This window comes from Drosophila virilis, chromosome 5 (genome assembly GCF_030788295.1).
Source record: "Drosophila virilis strain 15010-1051.87 chromosome 5, Dvir_AGI_RSII-ME, whole genome shotgun sequence".
Taxonomy (NCBI): Eukaryota; Metazoa; Arthropoda; class Insecta; order Diptera; family Drosophilidae; genus Drosophila; species Drosophila virilis.
In genome coordinates this window covers 7,218,781-7,232,344 of record NC_091547.1, presented here as the reverse complement: position 1 = coordinate 7,232,344, position 13,564 = coordinate 7,218,781, and the positions used below count along the sequence as shown (strand labels likewise).

Genomic DNA, 13,564 nt, shown 5'->3' with positions numbered 1-13,564 from the left:
TAAAAGTAAATCAATTCAACAAATAATACTTCAAATTATTAAATGGACAAAGAGGTTGGGTTGAAGACTTATACATCTTCGTATATAGTATAAGAACTTAATAATAATTCGAACAATAATTAAATATATATTATTTATTGTTATAATTATATTTTTTTTATATAATTTTATTTGTATTTTTATATTTTACCCACAAAAATTTTACATGTTTAATTTATTGTATAACATTTATTGACCAAATTAATTAGCATATCATCTAAATTTACGGAAAGAAACAAATATGAGATATGTCATATATAATTTCAAATAGGGTTTTCGCGTAGTCCTTCGTTTCATCGAATGTTGCGTTATGCAGTCTATATTGAAGAGAAATTCATATGCCTTTTATTGTATGATGCGGCACAAACGACAACCCTGTCAATTATTTGAAGTCCGGCAGCGAACGACATGCACTTGCCACTCGCTACTTGCCACTTCCACCAGTGGACTTAGTCCCAACCCTTGTGCGTGTGAATGACGTGTTCATGCAGCCACTGTCAATGTGGTGCGTTTCAATTTCGCAGCCACATGACCCACACAAACACACACACACACATGCACAAACTGCCGCCAAAAGGTGGAAGGTGGAGGTAGAGCTGGGGGTCGGAGGTGGCGCCAAATGTTGACGGGTCGCGACGACCAGTTGGCCGGATCCACTCCGAACGTTAAATCGTTAATTGATTACGGCCAACATTGATTGTTGTTGTTGATGATTTTTTGTTTGCACTGGCTCCACTAGGGGTCGGGGCATTGTTTGGCTGGATTACGCTACCAGCACCCCGGCTGCTGCCTTTTATGGCAGCGTCAAGCGGCGACGACAGAGCATAAAAATCCATTTCTGTTTTTACAATGCTTGGAGGTCAGCTCTAATGAGCGTATAGCTCTGTACGAGTTTGAGACGGAGTTGTAGCACCAGCGGGAGTTTGAGATGACGGCGGAGTACAAGCACATCAACATGGACAGCCAACAAGGCAGCCATTTTAAAACTAATTGCTAAGCAAAGGGCATGCCAGCCAGAGTAGCACCCAGATCACGTACGCATCAACAACAAACGCACCACCGCAAATACAGACAATCTGGCCAAAATAAGTAAAGTATAACCAACAGGCACAAGAAATTCTGAGCGGAGCGGTGCAAACAAGCCAAAGGCCATGAGCAACAAAGCCCCACTCAGTGCTCATCCATTGAACCCAGAGAGGAGCGGTTCATGGCCAGCCAAACTGTGCTCCAAATGGAATACGAAGTGGAAGCTCAACGCTGCTGGCTGTGTAACTGATATTACAGTTAAGGCGGTAACAAGTCAGCACCACCCAGAAAAAGCGACGCATCGGACGCGGCCACTCAAAAATGTTCTCCAACAAAAGCCAAAAGGGCTGCCAGCTGAATTGAATTTAGACAAAGCTAAAATACATGGAACGGCGGCTGCGGCCAAGTATGAGTTAAAACCAGACCAACAGCACGCCGAACCATGTATACCCTAAAAAGGGCTCGAACGTACAGCTGATTGCAAATAATGGATGGATTTCGGCAAAAAAAGTTCGTATCTTGGGTTTTTAAAGATGCAACCAACAATAAATATTGTTTCCCCAAGTAAAGCATACATAAATTGAAAATTAAAATTGTGTGAGTTACCAAGTTTATCACTAGTCAAACACCGCTGTTTTGTCAGAGGCATGGAAAGGTATGCCCAATGCCTGACAAGCATTTAAAGCAGCAATTATTTACTTGATGCCGAATGCCAAATGACAACAACAGCAGCAGCTGACGCATGAGTTAGAGGAACAGACCCGAAGGAAACTAGCCCGTTGAACGAATCCGAGAATTGCGCTCTCTTCGTGGTTTGTGGAACTGCCAGCACCAAATATACAATTTGATTAGTTTAGAAAGGCCAGTGAAAACTTACAATAGTATCAGCAAATGGAAGCAAATGGAGGCGCACTTTGACTTAATTAATGCACAGCAGGAGCAGGAGCCCGAATCCAGGCAAACAAGTTGCTGCGAGCACAAAACATGGTGGCAACTACTCAAGGCCAGGTCATAGGCAACATTGTATGTACGTCTGTGCATGTGTGTGTGTGTGTGTGTGAGTGTGTTTTAGAACACGTGTAGAGCAAGTTTTTAGCAAATCGAATAGAGCTTCGCTCTGCCTAGCTATCCCCCAGGCGCCTTAGCTAGGCGGCTGCCTGCCCGCGGCGCAGTGCTTGTTATTTTAATTTCCGCCTAAAAGTATGCAACAAATTGAAAGGATTACACAAAGTTTATGCAATGCAGCAGTCACCAAGCGTGGCGGCAACTTAAAACGACAAGACAAATGCGACAATTTAAGCGCGTTTTGCCCCGTTGGCGCTGCCTCTGGCTCTGGCGCTGGCTCCCTGGCACGCAGCAACAAACTCGCGCAAATTGTTAGTGTTGCAGCAACAGCAACAGCAACGACAACAACAACCAAGTTATCCAACAACCAATCCCATAGCGGGATTTGCACGACTAGCAGATACCCTATGCCCAGCACTGAGCAGCCATTCTTGCTAAACTTCACGACACGAAGGGCCGGTTTGCTGGCATTTGCGCAAGCTGCCGATGGCTTGAAATAACTTTGATCTGTGCATGAAATGAGAATTAATACGTTATAGTTCTTATAGCCATCAAGCTCTACTTTCCCGGAGTTTGGAGTCTCTAGAGTGTAACAAAAACAATATGCTCTTTGAGTACAGAGTACAACTGGTGCACAACAGCACACACACTGCATAGCATAAAATTAATGTCAAGCAAAATGGAGAAACAGCAGACGCCAGCAGCAGGCAGTCGCCATCAATGCCCGCTTCAGTTGCAGCTGCAGCTCTAGAGGCAGCATCAAAACCAGACCCAGTACCAGAAGCAGAACCAACGCCAACGCCAACTCCAGCTCCAACTCCAACTCCATGTTGAGCTCTGACTATATTGGACGCTTCTGTAACAGCGACAGCCAAAAACTGCGCCAAAATGATGTGGGCCGTCGCTTGCTTGTTGTGGGCGTTAGTTGCAGTTGCAACTTTTGTTGCATATTCAGCAGCAACAGCAACGGCAACGGCAGCAATTTGCTTCTTAAAAATAAACTTGGCAACGGCAGGCTTTGAGGCGCGCTTATATGATCGCATTTTGTGGCAAGTCAGCATGCATAAAAACTGTGTCGATGTTGGCAAATTGTGCGTTGCACAGCATAAAATATCGCTGGCATGCAACACACGCTGTGGCGCCACGCAGACAACAACTTAATTGACATGGCATAGGTCAAATCAATGCTACGTACACGCATTTCAATATGCGAGCTTCTGAGTGTGAATGTGAATACGAATGCGAATGCGAATGCTCATTTGCTGGAATAGATAACACAGAAGCCACCATTAAGGGCTTTACCTACTTGCAAATTGCGTCAACTGGCAGGTGGCAGGTGGCAGGTTGTAGGTGGCAGGTGACAAGCAGCAAGTGGCAGCTTTGCTCTGCCTCTCCTGTGCCTTGACGCATAAACCGCTCTAATGAATGCATATTGTGCAGCCTGTCTCCATATTGCAAATGAGGCTTTGTTCTCTCGGTCCTTTTGGGGCCTGCCTTGGCCTCCCTCGTTCCCTCGCCAGAAAATTGGTGAGAAATCGATGCAACAACTCACAAAAGTTCAAAGCTCTTGTCATTTCTGGCACGTCGCACCGAAATTAAAGACGAAATGCGGTTGGGCTGGGTATGAACCCTTTTTTTTTGAATACTCGCACCGGAACTGACCCCGGCACGGTCGCATTTTCAGTTTGAAAAGCACTTAAGCTGTACTTTGCATGTTTTTCGAGTAAGCATCTTAACTTTAAGTGTGTTTGTGCATTTGTGTGTGGATGTGGGTTCTTTGTGCTTGCCGCTTATTTAATGAGTCATGTGCTTCAATTTAATTCATAAATACTTAATTATAACTCTGCTGCCCGGGGCAACCGTTCAGCGTACCTGCGGGCCCCAACTTATCAACTCGAACGCGATTTGTATGATTTCATCCACATTGATGTGCTTTTTGCTTAGCTTGTTCAGCGGCGTCTGCAGGTCCTTTGCGTGCTGCAAGGCGATTTATAAAAAAAATTTAATTTAAATTCTTACAAGTATTTTTCCGCCACACTCACCCGAGCCGTGTTCACCAGCTCCCTGAACTCCCTATCTCGCAGTGCCTTATAGAATTTGGCAAAGTCTCCGCCCTCACGCACCTTGCGCACCATCAAGCCGTAGAACTGAGCACGCGGCAGACTTTGGAGTGCCTCATGCAGAAATGTGGTCAAGTCGCGGCGCAGCATCATATCCACGGGCACTACACGCGACAGCTGAAAGGCACGCAGGCGATTGGGCAGCTTGTCCACCACGCTGCTCACATCGTAGCCGGAGCCGGACTCCGTGACGTAATCGATCAGATCGGCAAAGTCCGGCGCCATGCGCATTTGCCGCCACGTCTTTGCAAAATCGTCGCTGCGCAGAAACTCCACGGCCTGCCGAAATTTCGGATCGAAGATATAGTATCGCGCCGCTATATGACCAATGCGACGGCGCGGCACCAGCGCCATAAAATCACGCAGATCAGCGCGAAGATCAGCGGCTGCCAAGCAGCTCAAAATGCTGAGCACCAGCCCAATAAGCACTGTACTGAACTTAGCCATGGCGAGCATTAGACGTCGTCTGTCTTGGCCGAATTTGGGCAGCAGTTTTATAGATGCGGCGCAACCAACTATGAGACAATATTTGGCTTTGTCTGCGGCGGGGGAGGTGCTAATTGATTGCTTGGCAAGATGTGTACCTATTTAAACGATTTATTGAATCGTAAACAGTCAATTAGCTGCCGCTTTTACTTTCACCCGTCGCATTGTTTACTGGACAGCAAGCACAGTATTTCAAAAACGAGAAAGACATGCACATATTGGCAGACCCACCCTTTAATACCCTTGCAAGCCATATTAAACAGAACGGAGTCTTTCATATATATGCAGTTATAAGGATTCTGGGATTTTATTTATTTAATACTTAGCTCGTTATTTTCCTTGACCTCTCGTAATTTGCGTAGTAAAAATATTTTTGTTTCGACTAAAACTAAAACTAAATTCATGCTGTGCAAATGCCAGATTTATTGACGTATTTATGATACCCTCTGTAAGGGTAGAAAAAACTATTTACAAGCACAACGGCCACATACGAAATGTGGCTTATTGAACTTGCAGCTGCCAGCATAGAACAAAAGACTTCAACTGCATTTCGACCATGCCTCTTTGCAAGGTTTGTGGCTCAGGCACACATGCACAGCCACACCCACGTATTCACTTGTAATAAACATTAACAATCAGCTTGCAAGCTAAACAACAATAAATCAAGTGTAAATTCTTTTGTCTGCTCGTCTGACTGTAATTGCTCCCATTTGTGCATTAAAAATCATGATTGATTTCAGCCCAGGCAGACGCACAATAAGCTCTCCTCCGGCCGTCTGCAATGTGAGCCAAAATTAGAATTCAATTGGGTGATTTATGCAACTAGCAAATTTACGAGTCGCCAGAGATTTTCCACTTTCCAAATGCTGCACTCACTCTCTATCCGCTGCCAACATTTACTTTGTTATTTCGCCGCACATTAAAGTCGCCAAAAACTTTTGTACAGACACAAAACCACATCAAGTTATCCACAGTCACATCTATATCCACGCCCAAATCCACGTCCACGCCTTCGGTTGGCATCAACACTAATGCTTATCTAAATTTCTGTTAATGAAATCTACTGATAGGTCAAAGCCTTTTGCTTTTTCCATCGTCTGACTTCCGGCATTTGGGTCAAAAAGCGGTAAAACAATGAGAGAACTTGATATAAAAATTAACAGGGGCGGACTTAAAGGACGCCCCAAATGAGGCCCAAATATAATGGAAAGTTTGTTTTTTGTTTTTAAATTAAACAATTAGCTGTGGAAAATATTAATAACAAAAATAATAAAATCCACTAGCAATGCAAAAAATAGAATTTTTGAACCCGAACTCCACAATACTTTTGGAACAATTCAGTTTCTTTCTCAAGTGTGCAAGAATGTGCAGGAATTGCTTTTTTGCTGAAACGCTCCTGCTTAAACGAATTAGTCTTCTGAAAAGGGTTGACGTGTAGTAAGCGGCTTCTACACACGCACACACTCCTGGCACATACACAAAAGGCAAAACAAATAAGCCATAAATTTGCATGCCAACAACAATTGGCAATTTTCCGTAGGTTAAAGCATAAACCAGCAAACAAACTGACTAACAAACAAACAAACAAACAAACAAATGAACGAACGAGCGAACGCAACGAACAAGCAGCACGGTCTCACAGCTCGGCAAAAGGTGAACTGAGCCAGCCCCTCCCCCTTATAGCCCCTACCCAAGCGAAACAGTCGTAAGTTTAAAGTGGGTATTGTGCGGCGGCGTTCAGTGAAAACGGAAATAGAAATGAAAGCTTTTCGTGGGCAAGTAGGCCGTTATCGCCGCACAGGTACGAACAACGCTGCGTATACGTAACGAATGTGGATATACATATATGCAACATGAGTGTGGGAGTGTACATGTGTTTGTGTATTTATATGTGTGTGTTGTCCGCAGCACAAATGAAGCTGAATTGTTGCGGTTCCCCAGGTGCGTGTGTGTGCGCGTGTGTGTCGCGTATCTGTGCGTAATAAGCTCAACATTGGTTGGCATTTTTTTTTTGTGCTCTCTCGCCAGCATTGGGCAGTTGTCGACTGTCCGCTGTAAATGTCCTTTGAAGTTTGTTTATGATTTTCGGATGTTGTGCTCGTAGCCATGGCAGTTGTTGCTGTTTCTCTTGTTGTTGTTGGACACAAAAAAGCGGCAATCGCATAAGCCGCGCTTAGATTTTGTTGTGCGTATTAGTGAGATTTATGCATTTAGGAAATTAAACATCCTGCATGGCAACTGACTCCACGTAAGTGCGGGGGCTAAGGTGTGTTGTTTATATTCGTATTAGTGTGGCTATGTGTGTGTGTGTGTGTGTGTGTAAGCAGTATGCTACAACTCTCTTGCCGTCGCCGTCACCAACGTTGCCGCCACCGCCGCCGCCGCCGCCGCCGCTGTCATTAATTTTAAATCATGCGTAAAATCGCGTAATGTCGCCAACACAGCCGCCAGCATCCTTTGGGGCCACACACGCCAACATATACTTTTTTTCTGGATATTTATATATATATACATATAAAAAATGGTTTCTCTGTGTTTTCATTTGCAGCTCTGTGTGTGAGTGTGTGTGTTGCATTACATGTTGTTTACTGTACGTGTGTTTGTTTTTTTTTTTTATTTGGCTCCACCGTCGCGGCGGCTGCTTGGCGGAAATGCGTTCGACCACATCAATCACGCGACATTGACAAATGTGCATATTTTTGTTGAAATTATATGGGCACAAGCGCAGCCTGCACACACATATATACTGTGTGCGTATGTGTGTGTGAGTGTGTGTGTGTGGCCAACCAGGCAACCAACCAGCCGGCCAACCAACCGGCCAAGTGGCTGTGCAAATTATTGGCTACAATAGTCCTTCAAATTGGGCAATTTATTGCTTTATTGCTTTTACGTGTTTCGTCTGCGGCTACGCTGCATTTTTTTGCAGTTCCGACATTTTCGCGCCAGCAAATTTCTCATTATGTCAGTTGTTGTTTTTGTTGTTTCTGATTTATATAATTGCAAATTTAATCATTCACATAAAAATTGCAACTTGTGTTAAGTTCGCTGCCATCCGTAAGTGCCATAATTGTCGCTGGAATTTTCAGCAAGTTGCCAGCTTGTCAATCGGCTTGTCAATAATTTGCATACACTTCAATTGAGAAGAACCGATTATCCGGTTTGTTATTAAAATAAAAGCAGTATTCCAACATTAAAGCTAAATAAATGTTAAAAATATATATGCAATTTTTATGGAATACAACCGTAAAATTCTACCTACAATGCATCTAAAATCCGAATATAAAACAAACAAATAAATTAAATATAACATATTAAATATGAAAATATAAAATATTGAAAGATAAAGAAATATAAATATAATTCAGCTTAGAAATAAAAAAGGGTATTAAAAAATTGCGCATACTGCTCCGTCGGACGTCTAACACGCGACATCGGAACATAAAACATAATATATTCAAGTGTTGTGGTTTGCTTTGGCACCTAGCATGAAAAGCTGTTGAAATTATGTTTTAATCAAAGTTCACTAAATTGAAACTTCAAAAAGCCCATTTGGCCAAATTGTTAAACTCATGTAGTCAGTTTCTCGGTTTAAGTTAAACGTAGCGCACTGGATTTTTTTTTATATAAAACAGAATATTATTTATACAAGAAAGTTTTTTTCCCCTTTCGATATATTTGTAAATTGAAGTGCAAGTGATTATTTCTTATACTATTTTTTTTTTCTAAGTTCAGAGCGCGTTCTAAATCAATAATTATGGCTAGATCTCAAGCGACATGTTATAGCAAATCATTTTTGGGACTGCTTCGTTACAACCGCGTCATTTCTTTTGTACCCAGAGCGCATTGCATGCAAGTGCGCACTAAGTGCGAGTTAAATGGCATTGTCATTGGACTGTATCTCAAGGAAGGCGAAAAGGACCCCCAATTGACGCCGAACGGCGAAAAGTTCGATGACCGCGTTGGCGGCAAGATCAGCGAGTTAGTCAGAGAGACACACATGATAGGAGAGTTGGGCGAGGGCCGAATGTTTAATAATGTAGACAAAGAATTCTCGGCTGTGGCCGTTATTGGCTTGGGACAGGAAGGTGTCGGCTATGATGCTGAGGAGGTACTCGATGTGGGCATGGAAAACGCAAGAGTTGCCGCCGCCGTTGGCGCAAGATTTCTGCAATATCAGGGCGCACAAACCGTGTTCGTCGACGGCATGGAGTACCCGGAGCAAGCGGCTGAGGGTGCTGCCATGGCCGTCTGGCGCTACAATGTGAACAAACGAAAGAATAACCGCATGCATATACCCAAGCTTGAGTTGTACGGCTCGGCGGATGTAGATGCCTGGACACGCGGCCTCTTCAAGGCCGAGTCTCAAAATTTGGCGAGGCGTCTCTCCGACACGCCGGCCAACCAGATGACGCCTTCCATTTTCGCACAGGCCACCATCGATTCGCTGTGCCCATGCGGGGTTACCGTCGAGGTCCGCTCTATGGATTGGATCGAGGCGCAGGGTCTCAATTCGTTTCTGATGGTGGCCAAGGGCTCGTGTGAGCCACCCATTGTGCTGGAGATCCATTACTGTGGCAGCTCACCCGAGGATCGGCCCTTGCTCTTGCTTGGCAAGGGATTAACCTTCAACAGCGGAGGTCTCTGCCTGAAAAGCAAACAAGGCCTGCACGAACATCGTGCCGCCGTCAGCGGAGCAGCCTCTGTTGTGGCTGCAATTCGAGCTGCCGCAGCATTATCCCTGCCCCTCAATGTTTCGGCCTTGTTGCCGCTTTGCGAGAACATGCCCTCAGGCATGGCGGCTAAGCCTGGTGATGTGATCACCCTGATGAACGGAAAGACTTTGTGCATTAAGAACACCTCTAGTGCCGGCGCTGTAATGCTTGCCGATCCGATGCTCTATGCGCAAAATACAATGAAGCCCAAGCTACTCGTAGACCTCGGCACATACGCCAGAGGTGTTAGGTACGGGCTGGGTGCCTCTTCGACAGGTTTGTGGACAAACAACAGCACCCTATGGAAGCAGTTCAAGAAGGCGGGCTCAATTACTGGCGATCGTGTTTGGCGCATGCCGCTTTGGAAATACTTCAAGCACCTAATTGAACCCAATATGACTTATGACATGTGCAACGAGGGCCGAGGACCCGCCTCCTCGTGCCTAACGGCGGCATTGCTGTACCAGCTGGTACCCTGCCTGGACTGGGTGCATCTAGACACCCGAGGAACAGGCATGCTGGCAAAACATGGCGTGCCGCCCTATCTGCTGCGGGATCGCATGACTGGACGCCCTACTCGTACGATCATCCAGTTCATGCACCAGCTGGCATGCAAATAATTTTGGACTAAAATATCACGTCAGATATGAACCTTTCGCTGATATGTGTTTCCAAATTGTTTCCAGTATGACCTTGACAGCATGAAGAAGAGTTGTGGGCTGATAATTTAAACGTATTTGTGCCAGACGAAGTCCATTGCGCTCCTATTTATGTACCGTGTTGTGAGTGTCCACATTAATCGTAACGTACTGACACCAACTGTCTTCAGTGAGAAGTTTTAACCGATGTCTACAATATTGTCTACAAATTATAGAAATGTAAACAACAACAAAATATATACATGCATATATAAAGGTTTTTTGTATATTTTAGTAATTAACCGAACGAAGGAAAGATCCTCTCCCAACTAGAATTCCATTGTGGTTTAGTCGTGAAAGTTCTGCCTTTATGATTTGTGCTACATATTTATATGAATGTATGAATCCCTGGTGAAAAAGGATCATAGCTCTCGGTGAATATGTAGGACTCCATTTACAATCCCAACTAGATATTCCAACCACCGACTAATTGTCGAGCCCATCGTTAAGTTCTATGCGTGCTGCCTACAAAAATGTGTTTACCCTAGTCCGTGTGAGGGGATCTTGGTATATCGACCTAGTTGAGACGACAGCCGCAAGTCACTTTGACTTGCACTCGTTTGACATGTTTTATTTATGCATACGAGCTGTGCATAAGTAATGAGCCCACAGGGACAAGAAGGGATCGGACCCTTTCTCCGGGCATAGCCGCAAGTCGTGCGCATGGAAATTAACCACAAATGCGCCTAAAAGCATACAGCTGTGTCCTGTGGCCGGGGTCTCCTCTAGCGTCTCGGTGTCCTTGGAATGCCAAATTGTTCTGGCTGGTTTCTGTTTCTTGTCCTGGTGTCCGATGTAGATTTTAAATGAATTGTGCCAACGTGTTTTCATTACGTTTGCGTTTGCGTTTACGTAACTGTGAATAGATTTCATTTCGTTTCATTTTGTTGCGAAACCTGCGCGTTTTTTATTGCCAACGTCAGCGCTTTGGCGGCAAGGGCGGACTGTAGATGGGATGTGGGGTACGCGCGGCTTGTTTGTTGCTTAATTGGAAGGAAATTAAAAAATAAACAAGCAACGTTAAAAGTAAATACTACACGTTTGCGATTACCTGAGACTGGACCCAGGACCTCCAGCCAACCACTCACTACACGCGCGTGGGAACGCCGGAGGGCTGTTTGGAATTTAATTTTCATTTCGCTGGCCCTGCGTTAATTTCATCTTCGTCTTTGGGGTTCTTTTTTTTATATATATATATATTATTTTATGGGCAGTATTCTGGCCCTTAACTGTGCAAATAGATTTCAGTTCTTGTTGTTTGTTTGTTTTGGACTTCTGGCTTGGTTTTGAAGTTAAAAACTTTCAATTGTTGTTGCACAATATTTGCCCTGAATTAATTAAAAGTCATTGACGCTCATCAATCGGCAGCTGCTGATTGGAATTGGTTGGCTAATTGAAGTGCTCCGTTCAGTACTAACACTCCAACGCTTGATATCATCTACGACTCGGCCAATCCCCGCTCATACACCTGCCCCCACTTGTCATTCAAGGCGTCGTTGGGCTGTGTAAATACAATGTTCTATGCAAATTTGCAATGGTCACATGGAAACTGTCAGAGGGCATCATTGATTCTATATAGCTCCGATTCCGGCACGTGATGCCAACGGTTCGCTTGCTTCAGTTGCACCAGAAATAATCATACTAACTGGCTTCGACTGTTGCTGCTGCTGCTGCTGCGGCATAACTAATAAGACACTTATTATGCTACAGGGGTCTGGTAACGTTATACCAGTTTAACGATATCACGTACATACGTTAACTAACGCTAACTACGTCGTTAAGTGTGTTGCGGCTGACTTTGCCTTTGCCTCTGCCTCTGCTTTTGTCGCATGCGAGCGGCGCTCGAGCAGGGACACACGCCAACGCAGCAGCCTGGACTAATCAAGCTGCCACTGCCACAGCCACAGCCAGTGTTACTGCTACTGCCACTTCCACTGCCACTGCCAGTGTTACTGCTACTGCTACTGGCGCTGTCACTGCTACTGAAACTGGCACCATGCTGCGCGGACAACGTGTAAGCAATGGGCCGCCAGTGGCGCCTGTCGAGCTACTCAGCTGAAATTTACATTTTCCTGGCAGCCAGCAAATACAACAGAAACTATTACTACAAGAGAGCGTGCCCAACTAGCAGATACCTGTATACATGGCTTCAATATATGCCCACATGCAATCCCCAGATGCTGCCTCTACCCTCAGCTCTTCTCTCTGCTCCAAGCTGAAATAATAACTCTTTTATGTTTATTGTGCGATCGCTTTTAAGGTTTCCTAACAAGGGTTTTAAAAAAATTTACTACACATATGAGCAGGTGGTTCAGCTTATAACTAACTGCCTGCCTTAATGTTCTCTTTGTGAATCTGATTTTCCACTCTCGTGAACAGGTTTTTTGCTTGGTTTTTCATTATATTCAAAATGTTTATTATAAAAACAATTTGTACTTTATAACTGCCCTTACTACAAAAAATATTGTAAGCCAAAAATATTTTCACACAGAGTTTACGGGCTACATTTAATCTGAACCCAAACTTGGCATCTAACATATATGGGTAGTTAAATCCACTGATTAATGCACAAGATATTTATGATTTGAAGCTGAAGTCTCCGAATTTTTAAAATTCAATTCGTCTGTATTTATTCAGCAGCTGGATTAATTATAATCTATAAAGAAGGGTAGATAATAGAGAGAGAGAGAGAGGAGATTGTCATATTTATATTTATGATACAAATATATATATAATAATTTCCCAAACACGCTTCCGATGCCTGTGCCATGCATTGGCAAAGTACTATGATACCCACTATAAGCATTTGTAATGGGTAGAAGGTCTAACAAGGGTAAAGCCTCAGGTTGGCCTTATAGGTTATATGGCTTTGTTGTTTTAATAACCACGATCACGTCGCATTAAAAGCACACACAAAGCACAAAGCACACACGTTGAGGCCGTGAGGCTTAGTTAAATGCTGCTAATTAGGCTTTTCTGCACATAACTTGGGCGCAGAAGTGGGCTATTAAAAACTGGCTCAAATATTTGCGCAGCCATAAAAACGTTAATCAGGCAAACCCACATAGAGAACGGAGAGCACTAAACAACAAACCTGGCACGCAACTAGCTGGCCAAATTATGCGAGCAATGCCAACAACTTGCCACAAATGAGCCACTGTAAAACACGTGTAGTTGCCGCAGGTAAGAGCTAATAAGAGCAGCTACCACATACTAGATGGTATGTAGATTAAATACTTAGTTACAATAGAATTTTTAAAATGTCAGCTCTTTTAATTATGTCTGGACAGTTGCCAAGCAAGAGAATGCCACAACAATTTGCCAGCATTTGCCAAAAAGAAATCTATTTCAATTGAAAATTGCGAAAGACAAGCGACTGGCGACTTGCAGCTTGCTGCATGCAGCTTGCAACATGCCG

General features: G+C 44.1%; 2 protein-coding genes across 2 annotated transcripts; one reads left to right on the top strand and one right to left on the bottom strand.

Annotated features, from left to right (window-relative positions):
• Nucleotides 1–3,835: 3,835 nt before the first annotated feature.
• Nucleotides 3,836–5,113, bottom strand: LOC6627108 (uncharacterized). Its single transcript, XM_002050812.4, has 2 exons — nucleotides 4,173–5,113; nucleotides 3,836–4,107 (listed from the first exon to the last, which is right to left on the bottom strand). The coding sequence occupies exons 1-2, from the start codon at nucleotides 4,704–4,706 to the stop codon at nucleotides 3,994–3,996; spliced, it is 648 nt and encodes a 215-aa protein (XP_002050848.2). The 5' UTR covers nucleotides 4,707–5,113; the 3' UTR covers nucleotides 3,836–3,993.
• A 3,230-nt stretch (nucleotides 5,114–8,343) lies between these two features.
• On the top strand, nucleotides 8,344–10,362 carry S-Lap8 (Sperm-Leucylaminopeptidase 8). Its single transcript, XM_002050813.4, has one exon. It carries the CDS (start codon nucleotides 8,491–8,493, stop codon nucleotides 10,066–10,068), a length of 1,578 nt encoding a protein of 525 aa, XP_002050849.2. The 5' UTR covers nucleotides 8,344–8,490; the 3' UTR covers nucleotides 10,069–10,362.
• The last annotated feature ends 3,202 nt before the right edge of the window (nucleotides 10,363–13,564 follow it).